Here is a 19,007-nt window from a genome sequence, read left to right on the forward strand (position 1 = left end):
AGGGGAAGTAAGAGGAGGGAATTCAGGTGAAAATAGGGGAGGGAAAATATGAATACTTACAGATTTGTAATTAGGGGAAATTAGGGAGGCTAAGTAAAGGCTGAAAGAGGAAGTGGGGAAAATGATTAGAAATGATGGTGAGTAGGGGAGGGAATGTAAGGCAAGGAAGTGAAATAAGAGAAGCGAGCTGAAATATGTGTAAAGAAAGGAGGGAAAGGAGGGGAATACGAAAGGTAGCAGAATTATGGTCAGGGGAAGTAAGGGGATGGCAATAAGTAAGAATGGAGGGAAATAGTGGAAGCTAGAGGAAATGAGAGGATGAAAAGTAGGATAAATGAGGATAAATTATCGTAAATAAAGGGGGTGGGAAAGTGAGAGGAGGGAATCCAAGGGAAATTAGGAGAGAGAAGAAAGTGAGAAGGAGTAAAAGATGAAATGAACTGAGGGAAACTAGTAGAAATGAGGGAAGGGGTTATTAGATTAAATGAGGGGAAGAAAGTGTAGGTGAAATAAGATGGGAAATCAGGAAAAATTATAGAGGGGAAGCGTGGTAGGATAAGGAAAGGTAGGGGGAATTATAAAGTTAGAAAGATGTAATTAGGCGAAATCATGGAAGTGTAGTAGAGGATGTAAGGGAAAGTAGGGGAAATTATTAGAAATTAGAAAATGAACCATTTTCTTAGGCGCCTACTTTGTTTAATCTTTATTTTGGATTTTTTGGTAAAATTATGTCATATCCTGCATTTTTGGATGAGGGAGAATTTCTAATAAATAAAGAAACTGTTTTTTTATTCAATGAAGTGTATTTTTCAGATATTTTCTATATTTTCTAATGCAAGAAAAAAGAATACAAATAAATAAGGAAAATTGCAATAATAAATAAGATATTTTCAATTGAAATAAAAAGACAAACATTTTATAATTTACAGACAAAATGAAGCATTTCTAATAATAAGTACACAATTCACAACCAAATATTGGCCTTCAAAGTCCACTAGTTGAAGCGCAAGAAACAGGCATAAATACGATTCCAAGGAATCAAATAAGTTCGCAGTAAATCCTAATTACACTAAAAAGAACTAATCCTTGACTCACAAATTATTCCTAAATCACATTCTCGTTATCTGTGACGTTCCCATTCATGCCAATATTCCGAAGTCTGCATCTCCGATAATCGAGAAACCGTGCGATCAAAGGCGAATAATTCTTCCTCTCCGGTAAAAATATTCGATTTGTGGTCATCCTAAAAAATTTTATTTAAATATAATGTCCTAGATATATAAAAAGCTTCATATCATCTATAAAAATAAGGGGTTGAACTTTGCATGTTCATCAGATTTCAAAATATTCAAACTATTTTAAAGATTTCAAACAGATTTAAAAAAATTGTAGGATATTTTAAAGATTACGCAAAAATATCAATGAATTTCAAAAATCAATGAATTTCAAAAGATTATCCAATTATTAACAAGTGCATGGTTGAAAATTCTTTTTATTGAAAATTCAACTACTTCGTAAATAGTTATCCTACTTTGTTACAAATTTACATGCTAAGTTGCAAATTCATTAGTTTAGTTCAAAATTCATCTCTTTGATTAGAAATTCAATTTTTTTTAAATCGTCTTATTTGTTTCAATATTCATATTTTCTTAAAAATTTCATCTTTTTTATTAAACTTGCCATTGTTTGGTCTCAAATGAAAATCTTTTGTGTATTACAGTTCTACAATTTTTTTCAAAGTTCGCTTTTTTTGCATGAACTAAACTCTTTTCCATTTAAAATTTAAACATTCTTTACTTTCAACTGTTTTGAAAAAAATCGTCTTTCTGTTTAAAAATTCATCGTTTGGTAGAAATTGCATCTTTTTGTATTAAAACTGTAAAATTGCTTTGTTGCTATATGTATTCATATATCTATGTATTAATAAGGATTATAAATTTTCTGTACCATAAATTTCGTTTTATTTTAACAGATTAATTTTAAATTTTAGAACTTTTTGAGAATTTTGAAAAATTATTTTAAGAAAATATGTTTAAAAAATGTATAAAAATGTCAACAAAATTTAAAAGTTTTTATAATAAATTCTGTTAATTTGAAAGCTTTTTTCGAAAATGTTGGAAAAATTCGAAACATTTTAAAAGATATTTAAAAGTTTTGAAAAAAGATCAGAAACGATCAATTAGAATTTGAAAATATTTTTAAAAATTGTATTTCACATCTTCATTTTTTAACATTTAAAAAAATGCAAGCTTTTTGAAGATTTTGAAAAGTTTGAATATAATAACAAAATGATTGAAGATTGCTGGTATAACTTAAAATGATTACTTTTTAAATTAATTTTAGAAAATTTTTTAAAAGATTTTAAAACATTTCAAGCAATATCTTAAAAATGTTCTATATACTATTTCGAAAATTCTATCATTTGTAAAATGACATTTTTTCTCTTTACTTTTTCGTTTGTTTTTTAAATGAAACTATTTGGTTAAAAATTCTCTTTTGCGGTTTAAAAATGCATCTATTTTCTTAAGATTCTTCGGAAATTTAGAAATAATTTTTTATTTCAAGATTTAATTTCAAAAAAATATTTGAAAAGAGTTTCAAAATTTTAAAAACAAAATGAAAGATTATAAGCCAATTGAAATTTTTTTCGACATTTTAGGAATAATTCAAAACAGTTTAAAAAATATTGAGGAATTTTCGAAGATTTAAAGAAAAAAAGCTGAAATATTTCAGAAAACTTAAAAAATGTTTTAAATGTCTTCCAAACTTCTACAAGTCCTAAATGTCTTTTAAACTGAATCCAATTTTTCCTAGACTGTTGTAAAATGCTGTAATTTTGTACCAAAAATTTGTTTTCCTCTCAAATTATAATTTGATGGCAAATTTTGTCTTTCTTCATTGAAAAATCTTTTTTGATTAAAAATTCAACTATTTTATTAAAATTTGTTTTTTTTTTGTTTGTTTGGAAATTAATCTTTTTTTGTTAAAAATCAACTGTTTAATTTAAAATTAATCTGTATCGTTCGAGCACTCAATTATTTTATTGGATCAAATCCATGTTAGACACACTTTTTTAAAGTCCTGAAAGAAATGACGAGTTCGCTAACCAGTCATTTTTGATTAAAATTCAAAAAGTGAGTGCATTTTGAACATTTTTGAGACCACTTTTTTCTGAATTTCAAAATTCTATGTACGCACATTTATAGTATTGAAATGGAAAAACAATTTATCCTAATAACTTTTTTCGATCAAAAGAAAATTCTCAGAGTTATAACATTTTCAAAATTTTGTAAAACAACCGAAATTCAAAATTTTAACCCAAACAACGCAAGATATGAAAAAATATCAAAAGAAGAAAAACATTTCTTTTTAAAATCCCTATAAGACTGTCATCACAAATTTATGGATTTTCTTAGAAAATCCAAAATTCAAATTTTTATTGCCCAAAAAATAATGAAAAATCAAACAATTCTATTTTGTGGTCAAACTATGCGGAATACGAAAAAAAAAACGAAAATTTTCACTTAACCATTTTTTAATAGGACTAGTCATTTTCTTTATTTCTCGAAAGTAGTATGCGGAACATCGAAAATTAATACCTTAAGCCAATATACAACGCAAAAAAAATCTCGAAAAAAAAAATGAATGGATCAAATCCAACTTTAGCACAATTTTTTTTGGTAATAGAAGAAAGAACGAATTCGTTAAAAAGCCATTTAGGATAGTAGTTCAAAAAGTCAGAGCTTTTTAAAAAATTTTAAGAATTCGTTTTAGATACAAAAATTCTATTATGACTGTTGGTAGTACATCTAAAGATTTTTTACGATCAAAAATTATCTTAGTTATAATATTTATAAAACTTAAAAAATCAATCGATAATTAAAATTTTTAACAAAACGACGCACGGTTTAAAAAAAGTAGAGAGAAGAAAAACGTTGCTTTTTGAAAGGCCTACAAAGTTTTCATAACAACTTTTTGAATATAATTGAACAATTGAAAATTCAAATTTTTATTGCACAAAAAATAAGGAACAATAAAAAAATAATGTTGTGCAATTAAATGTTTGGAAAAACAAAACAAACTACGAAAAAAATTCAACAAAAGCTGTTTAACCAAAAATTGGGGTATATTTTGGGACTGAATTCTTTTAACTGAAATTTTAACTATTTTATTGAAAATAGAATTGATTGGTTGTAAATCAACTTTTTTGTTAAACATAAATATTCTCGAGTTTTTTATTTTTATTTAAAAGCTGGTTTGTTGAAATATCAACTAAAAAATTTTACATTGAAAGTGAATCTTTTTAAGTTACAAATTTAACTCTTTGGTTAATGCAGCATCGTAATCACCAATTTTTTTTTATATATTGAAAATGTTTTCCTGTGACTTCACATTTAACTATTTTATAGAAAAAAAATTTTTTTAGTTTAAAAAAATGACAGAATTTTGTATAAAATTCAACTACGCGTCCAATAAAAAAGTGATTTATTACAAATTTCTCATGATTAAAGCAAATACTACGCAACTCATAAAAAAAAATTACAAATTTTTATGAAAGTTGAATTTTATATAAAATTGTGGTATTTTTTACATTCTCATCATTTATGATTGAGAAAGTATTAGAATTGTCAGAAATTTGACATCACACTTTTTCAACGGATCTCCACGTTTCGAGACCCCCTGAATCCGAAAATCAGGTTTTCACGATGACGTCTGTCTGTCTGTCCGTCCGTCCGTAAACACGATAACTCTCGAAAAAATGAACGAATCAAATCCATCTTTGTCACAGTTTTTCTAGGTCCTAAAAGAAAGGACGAGTTCGTTAACCAGCCATTTTTGATAAAAATTCAAAAAGTGAGCGCATTTAAAAAATTTTTGAGACCACTTTTTTCTGATTTTGAAAATTCTATGTGCGGATATTTATAATATTAAAAAGAACACAATTTATCCTTATGACTTTTTCGATAAAATGAAAATTCTCAGAAATTTGGCGTTGTCAAAATTTTGTAAATCAACCGAAAATCAAAATTAGAAGCCAAAAAACGTACGATATGAAAAAAAGTCAAGAAAATAAAAACATTTTTTTTTGAAAGCCCTACAAGATCACATAACAAATTTTTTGATTTTCTTCAAAAATCAAAATTTTTATTGCACAAAAAATAATGAAAAATAAAAAATTCCATTTTGTGGACAAACTATGTAGGATACGAAAAAAGATGAATTAACAAAAATTGTTATCCTAAAAAAAATCTACAATTTCGTTAAGGATCACTTTTTGATAGGACGCGTACTTTTTGTTTTATTCGTGAAAAATAACATTGAAAAAAAAAATAATAAAAAAATGTGTGGAAAAACAAACAACGAAAGTTACGAGAAAAAAAAAGATTTAACAAAACCTGTTTACAAATATCGGTCGGAAATCGAGCGCGCAGCGCGAGTGTCACGATGAGAATGTGTACCTCAAAGCCTACAGAGCTTTGAGAAACTTAATCTTTGACAATACTTAATTAAGTAGACAATTCAGAATATGAAGACGCATATAAATACTGCCATCTAAAAGAGATCTTTTTGATAAAGTTTTTTTCAAGCATTCCAAATGTAAAGAATTCCAAATGCAAAGAATATCCGAGCGCGAAGCGCGAGGTAACTCATTATTGAGCACGAAGCGCGAGATTTTCACCGTCGCGCGCCCTAGGCGCTCGCTCAAACTAGCGAGGCGGGCAGATTTTTTAGTTAAATATCAACTTTTACAATTTTATTTGAGAATTCATATTTTTGGTTAAAAGTTAAACTACATTGTATAAAATTCTTTTTTTGCTTTGTTTGAAGATTCATAATTTTACTTAAAAATTCGTCTCTCGATTGACATTGTTGAAATTTTTGTTTTTTGCAGATAATTAATCTTCTTGATAGAAAATGCATTCATCTGTTTAATAGAAAAATGAGTTTATTGGTTACATTTTTTGGTTACAAATGCAACTGTATAAAAATTAATATTTTTTGATTGAGGTTTCAATTCTTTTGTTGAAAATTGGCCTTTTTGAATTAATTCAACTGTTTATGATTTTTAAATAAAAATATTTTATGATTGAGATATCAATTATGTACTTAATGTATTTTTCGTAGAAAATTCATATTTTTTGACAGATTTGAAATCTTCAAAACCTTTTTTGGTTTTTAGAAAAATGATATTTATATACCCTTAACGCACACGATTTATGATTCAAGTTTAAAAAAAAAAACTAAAAATTTCTGATTTTTCTGAACTTACTGATCCGTGAGATATTTGCAAATCGTCCATCAGTGCACGTTTTTCATCCGAGTATTCGGCATCGCCTTCCGGAACAAAAAGCTTATTATGAGGAGCAGCAGCCGAAACTACAATTCTTATCTTGAAATTAAAAAAATATATTTACATTAATAATATCATCTTTGATAAAATACTATTCACTTATAAAATAAAATACACTTTTCTTACCCTACTGTCATACAGTGTGTCGATCAAAGTTATAAATCTCCTAGCTTGGGATTTCACCTTCAAATTCATTTTTGGAACGTCCCTGATTATCACTGTGTGAAATGCCTGACAGATTTCTAAATAATCGCTCGCTCCCAAAGGCTAAAACAAATAAAGAAATTACAAATTATAATTTAAAATCCATAATTTCACATCGATTTGAAAAGCACTTGTTTGCGAATATTTTCCATACCCTGTCACACAATTCGTCGAAAGTGGAATCCATTACTTGTCCGCAGGTTTTATTAAAAGTGACATTTCGACCTCTTATCGAAAGTATTTTCGGTCTGATAACGTCATTTTCCATCGAACAGAGGTACTTGAAAATCTTGTCTATTTCCTTGTCGTTGTCCTTTCCCTTTCTGAGATCGTAATTTTATTTTATGAATGGAAATTGTTAATAATAAATCAATTATGGTAGAAATTCAGGGTGGCTCTTTTAATCGAGGAAAACAATCAAATAAATAAAGATATATGCATAAAAATATACAATAATAATTTAATATATAATTTGAATTCATAGAAGTGAATTTTTTTCTTTTGAAGTAATCAAAACTGAATTGCGAAATAAAATACTCAAAGTGAAACTCTTTTAAATTAAAAAATGTTAAGATTCGAGCTTAAAACTAATTTTATTCGGAAATTTTTAATTAAAATATTTAATAATTTACACGTACAAAATACAAGCTTTTAATGCTTTCCAATTGGACAATTTAAAATTAAATGGCATTATTCCACTAAAAGAATGTTAATATTCAAATTAAAAAAGAAATAGAAAAATAAATTTCCTCCCATCCCAATCAATAAAAATGTTCAAAATAAAAGAAGTGCTTCTTCCAATGCTGAAAAAAAAATGAAAAATACTCTCCCCCCCCCCCTTTAAATTAATAAAAATGCTAAGAAGAGAAAATGTCCTCTTCCAATTCAGAGAAAAAGAACCAAAATTTGTCCCTTTCAACTCTATACAAATCTTGAAAATGAAAAAATTCCCCTATTGTAATTCATAAAATATTGAAAACAAACATTTATTCTTTCCAACTCGACACAAATTTTACAAATGAAAAATTATCCTTCATGTAAACCATAAAATATTGAAAACAAAAATTTCCTCCTTTCTAACTACATGGAAAAAATTTAAAATATATAATAAATTAAAAATATATAATTCAATTATTATTATATAAGTAAAAATGCAGCACTTTCACTTACAAATTCCAAATTCTTTAAACAGAACAATTAAAATTCAGAAAAAATTGAAAATCAAAATTTCCTTCTGTCCGACTTAAAAAAAATGTTGAAAACAAAAGATGTAAATATTCCAATGCAAACAAAAAGCGAAAAAAGTTCCTCCCTTAAAATTAATTATAATTAAGAAAAAATACCAAAAATTTGGTCGCTTACAACTCTATAAGAATTTTGAAAATAAAAAATACCCCTATTTTAATTCATAAAATATTGAAGACCAAAATATGTTTGTTCCAAATCGATACAAATATTTTATAAATATTTTTAAGTTGAGTTATTTAAATTTTAAGTCGCAAATTACAATGTCACAAATGAAAAAAAACGAGACAAATAAAATTATACAGAAAAAATTTGAAAAACAATTTAAAACTACACTTTTCCGCATCCGACTCAATAAAAATGTTTTTTTAAAAAGTGCTTCTTCCAATTCAGAAAAAATTATTATCCTTCTTCCAATTCGTAAAATACTGAAAAACAAAAATTCTCTTTCCAACTAAATAAGAATATTTTTTAAAAATTATTATAAGTTGACTTATTTTAATTTTGATTAGTTTCAAATTAATAATTTTTCAATTGCTATTCATACATCAAAATTCATGACTGACTTAAAAATTGTAATTTGTTTAAACTGAACAATTAAAAGTTTTTATTTAGTACTCTGAAATTTTAACGATTAAATTAATTAAACTTTAACGGGAATTTTTTTCAATTCTATTTCAAATTGTTTAGTTTTGAATATTTGATTTACAATTACTCATTTTAAATGAACAGTCACGTATACAGTTGAAAATATTAATATAGTAAACGAAATCTAACATACACAAAGTAATTTTTTTCTTTTCCAGAACCTCCTTTTGATCTATAATCTATTCCAGAATCCAAACGATGAATGTTGCAATGATCCTTTAAAACTTGAATAAAAGGGAGAAAATTTCCCCTCTGAAGTCCACTTTTGTACAAATCATCAGGTGGTCTATTACTAGTTGCTATCATTATCACTCCATTGTTGAATAATTCAGTAAAAAGCCTTTTTAAAATCATAGCATCTGCTACGTCCGTTACCTACAAAAATTAAAAATTATGATTGTAAACATGCCTCACAATCCCTATGAGATAAAATTCAGGGTCCAAAGGGTACTTTTTGTCACGACCAAAGGGTGAAATTTCTAGGATAAATTTATAAGGTTTCAAAGAAATTCAAGTTGAATTCAACTTAATCAGAAAAAAATGTGAAATAACAAAAATTCCATTGATTTCCGTGAAATTGGAAAGAATTTAAAGGAATTTAAGGTAAATGAGAAGAATTGCGATGAAATTCCTAAAAATTTAAAGTAAATTTGAGAAAGTTTCAATGAATTTAAAACAATTTAAAAATATGAAAAAATTAATTAATTTCAGACACTTTGACAAACGCTCAGAAATATTTAATGGAATTCCAAAGAATATGATGAAGTAGCAAAGAATTCTAGATGGGGTTAAAATACTTCAGGATCAATTAAAGGAAAACTTTAAATTTGAATAAAATCCATTAAATGAAGTTAAATTGAAATCATTTAGTAGAATTAATGAGAATTTAAAAAAATGCAATTAAATTCCAAAGAATTAAAAATAATTCAGGGAAATTAATAAAAAGTTAGGCTGAATTCCGAAAAATAATTTCAAATCTCTTAAAATCTGGAAAATCCTACTAATTTGTAACGAAAAAGGCACAAATGACTACAAACCAATTTAAAAGAATTTAAATTGATTGGAAATAATTTAAAAAGTCGATAAATTCCATTAATTTCAGTAAAATTTGGGTAAACTTAATGGAATTCAAGAAAAGTGAGAAGAATTCGATGACATTCTTCAAAAAATCAAGCTGAATTACAAAAGCAATCCAGTGAATTAAAAACAATTAAAAAATATAAAAAGAAATCATGGTAATGAGTTTAGAAAAAATAAAAGGGCATTCACAACAATGTTATGAAATGCCTGAGAATTTAAGGTGAATTTAAAAGACTTAAAGATGAATTAAATAAACTAATTTTAAGAATCCATTGCACTGAATATAATTTAGTGAATTTAGAAGAATTCAAAAGAATTTAAAAGAATTCAGGATCAATGAATAAGAATTAAGAGCCAATTCAAAATAAATTGAAAAAAATATTTGAAAATCTCTTCAAATCTTCGAAACCCTACTAATTTATAACCAATAAAGTGACTAATGACTGCAACCCAATTTAAAAGAATTCAAATGAATTGGAAATAATTTAAAAAATCGAAAAAATTCCGTTTATTTGAGTTAAAAAGTTTAAAAGACTTCAAGATGAAATTAAATAAAATATTTCGAAGAATCTCTTGAATTGAATAAAATTTAGAGTATTTAAAAGCATTCAAAAGAATCTAAAAGAATTCAGGATCAATTAATAAGAATTGAGAGCCAACTCAAAATGAATTGCCAAAAATATTTGAAAATCTCTTCAAATTTTCGAAACCCTACGAAATTCCTCACTTCGTGTGAATAAATTCTTTGAAATCCATTCAAATATTAAAATCCCTTAAAATCCTTCAAAACTATTAAAGCCCTTGGAAGTCCTTTGGAACTATTTAGGCCTATCCAAAATGCATTGGAATCTTAAAATACTCCAAAATATTTCAAAGTCTTTACAATCCCCTTCAAATTATTGAAATAAATTTAAAAATTCTAGGAATCTTTAAAATTTTCCTAAAATATTTCAAATCCTTTAAAGTCCCATTAAATTACAGAAATAAATTTAAAATGTTTTGGTAATCTTTTAAAAAAACCTGAAATATTTAAAATCCTTAAAGATCTTTTGAAATCCTTTTAAATTTTTAAAAACTCTTGAAAATTCCAAGGTATTTGAAAAAATACCTTAAAATATTTCAAATCCGTTGATCAATTTATCCTTAGAATCAATTAAATAAAAACTACAAAAATCTATTGGAATAAGTTTTAATTTAAGAAATTCAAAAGAATTTTAAATAATTAAAGGAATTCATGATAAATTAATAAGAATTCAGGGCGAATTCCAAAAAATAATGTCAAACCTTTGAAAACCTACAAAATACCTGATTTCACTTAAATAAATTCTTTAAATCCATGAAAATATTATAAAATTCTATAAACTTCTATGATAATATTTCCTGAATTTCTGGATTTCAAAAAATCTTAAAACCTTATAGATCCTACAAAATCGTTCATTATCTTCCGAAATTCTGGAAAATTCTTTATCCTAAAATATTGCAATCGCTTTAGAATCTCTTCAAATTATTGAAATCAATAAGCAATTTCTACGATTCGTTTAAGATTCCCTAAAATATTTAAAACTATTTAAAACCCTACAAAACACCTCACTTCTCGTGAATAAATTCTTCAAAATTTACTAAAATAGTATAAAATCCCGTGAAATCTTTATTAAACTTTTGAAATCGCTACAAATTAAAGAAATTAAATAATAATTCCTTGGAACATTTTGAAATTTCCTATAATATTTCAAATTAAAAGCTCTCAAATTTATAAATAAGTATTAAAAATACCCGTAAATCTTGAAAATCCCTTAAAATGGTTAAAATCTAATCAAAATGTACAGGAATCTTTAAAAACACCCTGAAAAATTTCAAAAGAATTCAAGACACTTTAGAAATATGGTTTGAAATGAGTTCATTTATTGAAAGAAAAGTGGCATAGGGTATCACAGGGACCAAATCTTGAAAATAGAATACTTTAGGGACCTTAACCTTATTTTATTATTTTATTATTAATAATTAATTATTAATAGTAGTAATTTAAATTCTTCAGATTACTTAAATAATAATAATTTCTATAAAAATACCTGAAATTCATCGAAACAAAGTAGCCAAGCATTTCCAATAATTTGCGAAGCCACAGGCGGAATTGGATCAAAAGGCTGTAATTTTGTACTACTCGGATCTCTCACGATAGTTTTTTTTATTTCGTGAATTTTGCTGTGTACGTCAAGCATAAATGAGTGGAAATGAACTCTCCTCTTATTTTTCAGCTGAATAAATTCACACAATTGTAAAATTTGTAAGAAAAATGGCAACTTGTGGAAAGTTATGAGAGAAATCGGATCTGGAAAGTCATTAATTTTCAGTATTAAATTTCTACTTTATTTATTTTTCGAGTTTCCTTCAAATTTTCTTGATTTTCCAGATGAGATTTGTTCGAGAGGTGAAGTGAGATACCTGACAGCAATTAAAGAAAAGGTCCATCAACATTGTTTTACCTCCACCCACTGCTCCGTAGAGGTATAATCCCTTGGGTATTTTTTTCTTTTTCTTTCCCTTCCCAATCCATTTACTCAAAAATCCGGGGTTTTCCGGCTCGTATCCCTGAACGTCCAAATAAACTTTTTCCAAAGCCTCGACTACTTTTATTTGATATTCATCGTTCAATAATTCACCTTTTGATACTTTTTCATTTAAAATTTTTGTTGGACCATTTGAACTCGTATCAGCGTAACTACAACATTGTGTCGCAATTGGAAGATAAGGCCGGCAAATAAAACTACCCAGCTGACTTGCATTCAGAGATCTTTTCACGAAAAATGATGCCATTTTCTGCAATTAAATATTTTCATACTTTAAGGATGCCTACAATTAAAATATCATAAATATTCTAAAATTTTCTTAATTATTTACAAATAAATCTGTTGTAATCAAGGGCGGATCCAAAGTGGTGAGATTGCCCCCCCCCCCCTCCACTTGAGAATTTAGAATAAAATGAAAATTTCGGAAAAATGTATATCGGGTACACAAAGTACTTATTATTAGACCTTAATTTATTTATGGGTCATACGAAAATAACCTAACAAGATTCAGGGTGAGGGGAAGTTTGGTCAAACCTTACTGTTTCTTATTAATTAATAAATTAGTTCTACTTTCAATCAAGTGGCTGGGAATTCTTAACCGAAAACGACCAATTTTCTACTATAAAAAACGAACTGTCAATACAATGTATAAATTTTTAATTAACTAGTTTATTGTTAAACATAGAAGATTTTTCTCCAACAAAAAAGACGAATTTTGAACAAGATACATACACTTCTAACCAAATAGTTGAGTTTTTAACCAAGCAGATTGATTTTATACCAAAGATGTTTTTTCAACGAATTATTTAAATTTTCAATTACATAGTTCAATTTTGTAACTTAAATGATCATTTTTTAACCAAAATGGAAATTAAATTTTCATTTAAAAAAGGAACCTTCTACAAAACAGTTGAATTTTCTACCAAATTGTTTACTTTTCAAGAAAAAAAAAACGAATTTTGTATACAGAAAAGTCGAACTTTCAACCCGAAAATATTATGTATCAATCAAGAAGTTCATTTTCAAACAAATAGTTAAATTCTTAGTTTCAAACATTAGTTTTCAATCCAAAAACGTAATTAAACAAAAAAAGTATAACCAAATAGTTGAATTTACAAACGAGAAGATTAATTTTCTACCAAAAAAGACGAATTTTTCACAAAGTACATAAATTTCCCACCAAATAGTTGAATTGCTATACACAAATAATCAATTTTTAAACAAAAATGGAATAGTTTCATTATCACTAACAAACATGTCAATAAAAAAAAACGAATCTTTTACAAAACAGTTGAATTTTCTACCACTTAATGGAATGTTCTACCAAATTGTGGAATTTCTCAGACAAGAAGACGAATTTTATGCATAAAACATTTGAATTTTCACCCTGAAAATATGAAATGTGCACAAAAAAGTTTATTTTTAACCAAAGAGTTGAATTTTCAACCTAAAAACATGAATTTTTATAAAAAAAGATAATAGTTGATATTTTAACCAAAAAAATATTTTTATTAAAAAAAAATTAAACAAAAAAAAACGAATTTTTAGAAAAAATGTTGAATTTTCCTCCAATAAAATTAATTTTCTACCAAAAAAGACGAATTTTCAACCAAATAGTTGAATTTTTAGTCTCAAAAAGATAAATAATTAACCAGAAATGAAATAGTTCAATTTTTATTTAAAAAATGCAATGTAGAAAAGCGAATTTTCTACAAAACAGTCGAATATTCAACAAAAATATAAATGCTTTTTCGACCAATCAGTTGAATTTTATACCAAATTGGTTAATTTTTAAATCAAAAATATTTATTTCCTACAAAGCAGTTCAAATTTTATCTCAAAAATATACATTTTTAACTAAAAAGATGAATTCTCAACACAATCTGTAATATTTAAAACATTCAAACAAAAATGATTTTAATTTAAAATAAAAAACAGTTAAATTCAACTAAAATGACGAATTTTCAATAAAAAAATGAAACTTCAAAGAAACAAAAAATTAATTTTCAACCAAAAAGTTGCATTTTTAAACAAATAGGATAAATTTTCCACTGAGAAAATTAATTTACTTGCAGAAAACACGAATTTTTAACATTATACATAAAATTTCAACCAAATAGTTTGATTTTTAATTGAAAATTAATTTTTTAACTGAAAATTTAACTATTCCATTGTTGCCTTTTGGTTATCATTTGGATGGCAAATTGAATAATTGGATTATTATTATTTTTTTTTTAGTTAAAAAATCAGAATTTCAGTTGAGAATTCATTTTTGTTAAAAATCGCTCTATTTTCTTGAGCATTCATTGTTTTAGTTACAAATTTTTCTTGGTTATTACCGGAAATGGAGCTATCCCATTTTTGCTAGAGAATTGATCTTTTTTAGTGAAAAGGTCACTTATTTTATTTGAAACTTAAACTATTTTTTATTCAAAATAAAAATATTTTTGGTGAAATTATCAACCATTACGATTTTTGTTCAGAATTAATTTTTTTTATAAGATTTATCACTTTGGTTGAAAATTTAACTTATTTTATGAAAAATTCCGTTTATTGACTGTCAATTAATTATTCTATCTAAAAATTCCAGATAAAGCAAAATAATTTCTAACAAAGTTGATAAAGTTTCCACCTATTTAAACCAAAAAAATGAATTTCCGGTCAAGACGATTATTACTCAACCAAAAAAGACAAATTTGTAAACAATACATGATTTTTCAACAAAATTATTTAATTTTAAATTCAAAAAGATGAATTGAGTACAAAAAGTTGAATTTTCATACAAATAGTTTAATTTTCTACAAAGCAGTAGAATTTTAAAAATAAAAGTTTATTTAAAACAAAATAGTTGAATTTTTAACTGTAATTATGAATCTTTACAATAAAAAAAATCATTTTTTTACAAAGCAGTTCAACTTAAAATCAAATAATCGACTTTTCAACATGGAACAGTTGACATGTGAACTAAACAAATGCATTTTCATCTAAAGAGGATACATTTTTAACCAAGAAGATTAATATTTTTTAATAAAAAAGAAAGACAGAGGTTAACAAAATACATAAATTATCTACCAAAAAGTTAAACTTTCAACTATAAGAGATATGTTTTTAACTAAATCATTAACTTTTCAACTAAAAAAGATAAACTTTTAAGAAAAAATGGAATAGTTCAATTGTCAGTTTAAAAAAATTATGTTCTACCAATCATGAAATGAATTTTCATAAATATAGTTACTTTTTAACGAAAGAGATGAATCATTACCTAACAAAATTAATTTTTTAACAAAGTATGTAGTCGAATTTTTTATAAAAAGATGAGTTTTTAACAATATTATAGTTGCATTTTCAACAAAATTAACTTTCCAATTAAATAATAGAATTTTTAACCAATCAAGATGAATTCTGAACCAAAAATAATGCATATAATAGTAGCCTTCAATGAAAAATGATAACTTTTACCTTGAAAGAAAAACAAATTTGTACGGTTTCGTAGGTTTTTCGTCTTCAAAAAAAGTTTGATTTCAAATTAAATAATGCAATAAAATTACTGAAAAATTGTATTTTTTCACCTGTTGTAAAAATACACCTTTTCATTGATATCAATCTCCCCTGCGAAAAATTTTCTGGATCCAACCATTATTTTGATAAAATGTTTTGAATTAAAAAAACGAGATCCCATTTCTAGAAGCTAAAAAACCATTTGTCTGAACATGGAATACAAAAATCTAAAAAAAAATTGGTCTAAGGTGACAAAACTATATACAATTTATAAATTATTTAGAAATACATATGTAATAAAATATTTTTAATTAAAAATACAATGCCCGATTTAAAAAATATAACCCTAAAACAAAACAAAAACCATTTATCTAGAAATAGAGTCGAAACTTCGGAAAATATTTAGATTTCGCGTTGACACAAACAAAATACGTATAATTAAACAATAAACCAAATGAAACATTTCTTGGTTTTTAGAAAAAAAGAGACAAAAGCGACAATAAAAAAACAAAAATATATAGAACTTACCACAAAATTGCACGATAGGAAATCAGTTCAAGGAAATAGATTCACGAATGCCAAGGTGATTTATTTTCCACTTGTCACGAGCCGAAAATAAAAACGATAATAGAGACATTAACTAATGTTGCAAAACTTCCATAAAGAATCACTCACAAAATCAGTTGAAAAATTTCCCCATGCTTTCAAACACCCTTCACTCATAAAATCCAAATTATTGCTAAAAATTGACCCCTTATTATTTTCGATGATTCATATCTGATTTTATATATTTAAATGATTCGAAAACCAATGTCACATGAGTCGGAAATATTTCAAAATTTACACAAAAACTTCAGAAATTTCCGGAAATTCTCATCTGTTTATAAATTGGGTTCATTAATCGTTCTAATTAAAGCAACACCTTTTCCTCATCATTAACAAACGTCAAAGCACATGTTTCTATCATCATTGATGAACGAACTGATCTGACAAAGTTATTTTTATTTCGAAATCTGTATTACTGACTCCGGTCGATAAGGCAGTATTCTGGAGAGTGCGCAATATGGTTGATATCGAGTTTTCTACCTTATCATTGTTTAGATTCTGCACGTGCACGTGGGAAGAGCAAATCAAGACTGGAAGAACCATGATACAATTGACAAATATTTCCTTTTCGTGTAAAGTTTTTGAAACTATGAGTGAAATTTGTGTTTCGGGATATTGAAAAGTAAGTTATCATCCTATCAACTATAAAGATTGATTAAAAAATGTATGAGAATATGTTTAATTGATTAATTTTTCAATGTTTACCCTTTATGTGGATACATAACCTCAATTTGCAAATGGTTTTATCAATTTTACTGTGGATTTATGTCAACAAATATTTTTTATCCTATTTTTCGAAAATAGGATTTACTTTTTAGTGTTACTATACCCAAGCTTACGTGAAATCTCATTTAAACACCCCCAAAACAAACTTTCGCGAAGTATATACGGCATATACGGTTTTTCGTTTTCTGTGATAAATCATATAAATAAATTCAGTTAATAATATAATGATTATTTAAATAATAAAGATCATACATGCATACTAAATGAAAATAACCACTTATATATTCTCAAGATTTCTTATACTAAATAACAAGACACGTTCAACCTAACCTCAAATCGTACCGGGAAACCCGGAATTTTTTGAATTTTTGAGACCGCAGAAATCGGGAAATGACAGTGAATTTATTTTTGAACCGTAAAGATCTAAAAGTAATGGACTTTTAATCTAGAGGCTTGAATTTGAAAAGTTTTAGTAACGTTACTTTTTTGTATGAATAGATTTATGTTACTGTATTTAATTATTTTGTTGGAAATTCGTATTTTTTTGTATCACAGGAATTTTATTAATTGTAAATTTAACTATTTGGTTACAAATTCAACAGTTTTTTTGCAATTTTTTTCTCTTGGCCGAAAAATCTTTCTTAGCTGAAAATTCAACTAATGTTCAAAATTCATATTTTTTAATTTAATTCAACTGTTTTTGGTTATAAATTAATTTGGTTGAAAAATCAACTACTGAATTTTTCGTTTAAATTTAGTCTTGTTACGAATAAAAATCAAATTACTTGGTTGAAGATTCATCATTTTAATTGAAAATTCATGTCTAATTGAAAAATGATCGGTTGGTAAATATTTATTTTATTGCAAATTCAACTATTCTAGTTAAAACATTAACTATTTTCATTAATTTTTTTATAGCAAATTAATTTTTCAAATCTAAAAATGGAACAATTTCAGTTGAATATTCCATTCAGCTATTCTCGCTAGAGAACAATCATTTTAGGTGAAAATTCGTGTATTTTGTTGAAAATTCGTGTATTTTGTTGAAAATTCGTCTTTTTGGTTGAAAATTGATTTTTTTTTACAAAAAATTTAACAATTTCAAACAAATATTCCATACCTTTAGTTAAAAATTCATCCATTCGCTTGTACATGTATTTGTATCAGCCCCCCGCCTCCATAGAAGAATATATATTTTTATTGTTTTAATATTTATGCACGATTCTGTACAATTGTACTTTAATATAGCGGTTTCAACCGGAAATATCCATATAGATTTCAAAGAAGACTTACAATTTTAGATCAATTTAAGGTTATATTAACATTTTTCACAAGAAATCGGTTTTTTAAACAAAAATCATTAGATTTCGAAGAAGATTTACAATTTTAAACTATTTTGTATATTATGTTAGTGTTTTTCGTTGTTAATTATTGGTATTTTCTATGAAGAAATTATTAGGTTTCAAAGAATATTTACAATTTTTCAACAAATTTAGGTTATGTTGGTGTGTTTCGCCTGAAATTTGTATTTTTAAACGAAGTACCATTAGATTTAAATCCTATTATTTTTGTTTAAATAATGAAATGTACAAGATTAAAACATTTCGGTCTGTGTTATAGAGTTTTTCGTCGAAAATTTGTATTTTATATAAGAAAAATTATATTTCAAAGAAAAATCACAACTTTTTAATAATTGTAGGTTATTTTAACGCTTTAAACCGAAAGTCTGTATATTGAGTATACAAAGTCATTGCATTTCAAAGAAGATTACAAATTTGTGTACAATTGTAGGTTAAGCTTGCGGTTTTCAGCGGAAATATCGATACAGATCTGAAATATTTCAAAGATGATTTTCAATTATTTCAGAACAATTTAAGGTTATGTTATATATATATATCTATATAATTAAAAATTTTTCATAAGGACAACCGCAGGATTTCGCCGGGAGCGGGTGCTAATCTGAAAAATTGCACCTGCTTCCAGCGAAATCGCGGTAAAGTTTCAGCCATAACCAAGTCCCACAACCGTGAGATAGGTGGTTACAGTCTGTAAAGAAATCAATATGACGATCCACCAAAATA

At 26.0% G+C, this 19,007-nt stretch overlaps 2 protein-coding genes across 5 annotated transcripts in view; one reads left to right on the top strand and one right to left on the bottom strand.

Annotated features, from left to right (window-relative positions):
* Positions 1-835: 835 nt before the first annotated feature.
* Positions 836-16,561, bottom strand: LOC117174368 (putative ATPase N2B). 3 transcript variants are annotated; one of them, XM_033363442.1, is made up of 9 exons: positions 16,517-16,561; positions 16,123-16,192; positions 11,972-12,346; positions 11,599-11,784; positions 8,583-8,824; positions 6,711-6,879; positions 6,479-6,619; positions 6,272-6,391; positions 1,121-1,243 (listed from the first exon to the last, which is right to left on the bottom strand). In XM_033363442.1, the coding sequence occupies exons 3-9, from the start codon at positions 12,341-12,343 to the stop codon at positions 1,121-1,123; spliced, it is 1,353 nt and encodes a 450-aa protein (XP_033219333.1). In that variant the 5' UTR covers positions 12,344-12,346; positions 16,123-16,192; positions 16,517-16,561. The 3 variants fall into 3 exon arrangements, with proteins under 3 accessions (XP_033219341.1, XP_033219333.1, XP_033219323.1); XM_033363432.1 differs by having other exon boundaries at positions 16,123-16,555; XM_033363450.1 differs by lacking the exons at positions 16,123-16,192; positions 16,517-16,561 and having other exon boundaries at positions 836-1,243; positions 11,972-12,343.
* Positions 16,562-16,713: 152 nt separating this feature from the next.
* Positions 16,714-19,007, top strand: part of LOC117169978 (DNA-directed RNA polymerase I subunit RPA1) — a 63,216-nt gene continuing 60,922 nt past the window's right edge. For both annotated transcript variants that reach the window (XM_033356492.1, XM_033356497.1), the window contains exon 1: positions 16,714-16,822. The gene's annotated coding sequence lies outside the window, so the exon portion shown is untranslated. The remainder of the gene's footprint in view (positions 16,823-19,007) is intronic.

Source organism: Belonocnema kinseyi, chromosome 1, assembly GCF_010883055.1.
Source record: "Belonocnema kinseyi isolate 2016_QV_RU_SX_M_011 chromosome 1, B_treatae_v1, whole genome shotgun sequence".
Classification (NCBI taxonomy): domain Eukaryota; kingdom Metazoa; phylum Arthropoda; class Insecta; order Hymenoptera; family Cynipidae; genus Belonocnema; species Belonocnema kinseyi.

Coding starts and splice junctions, on each gene's coding strand:
- LOC117174368 (XM_033363450.1), bottom strand. CDS start 12,343: ATGGCATCATTTTTCGTGAAAAGATCTCTGAATGCAAGTCAGCTGGGT. Junction 11,785..11,971: donor TTTTCTTTAATTGCTGTCAG/GTATCTCACTTC, acceptor GAATTTATTCAG/CTGAAAAATAAGAGGAGAGT. Junction 8,825..11,598: donor TTTGTTTCGATGAATTTCAG/GTATTTTTATAG, acceptor TAATTTTTGTAG/GTAACGGACGTAGCAGATGC.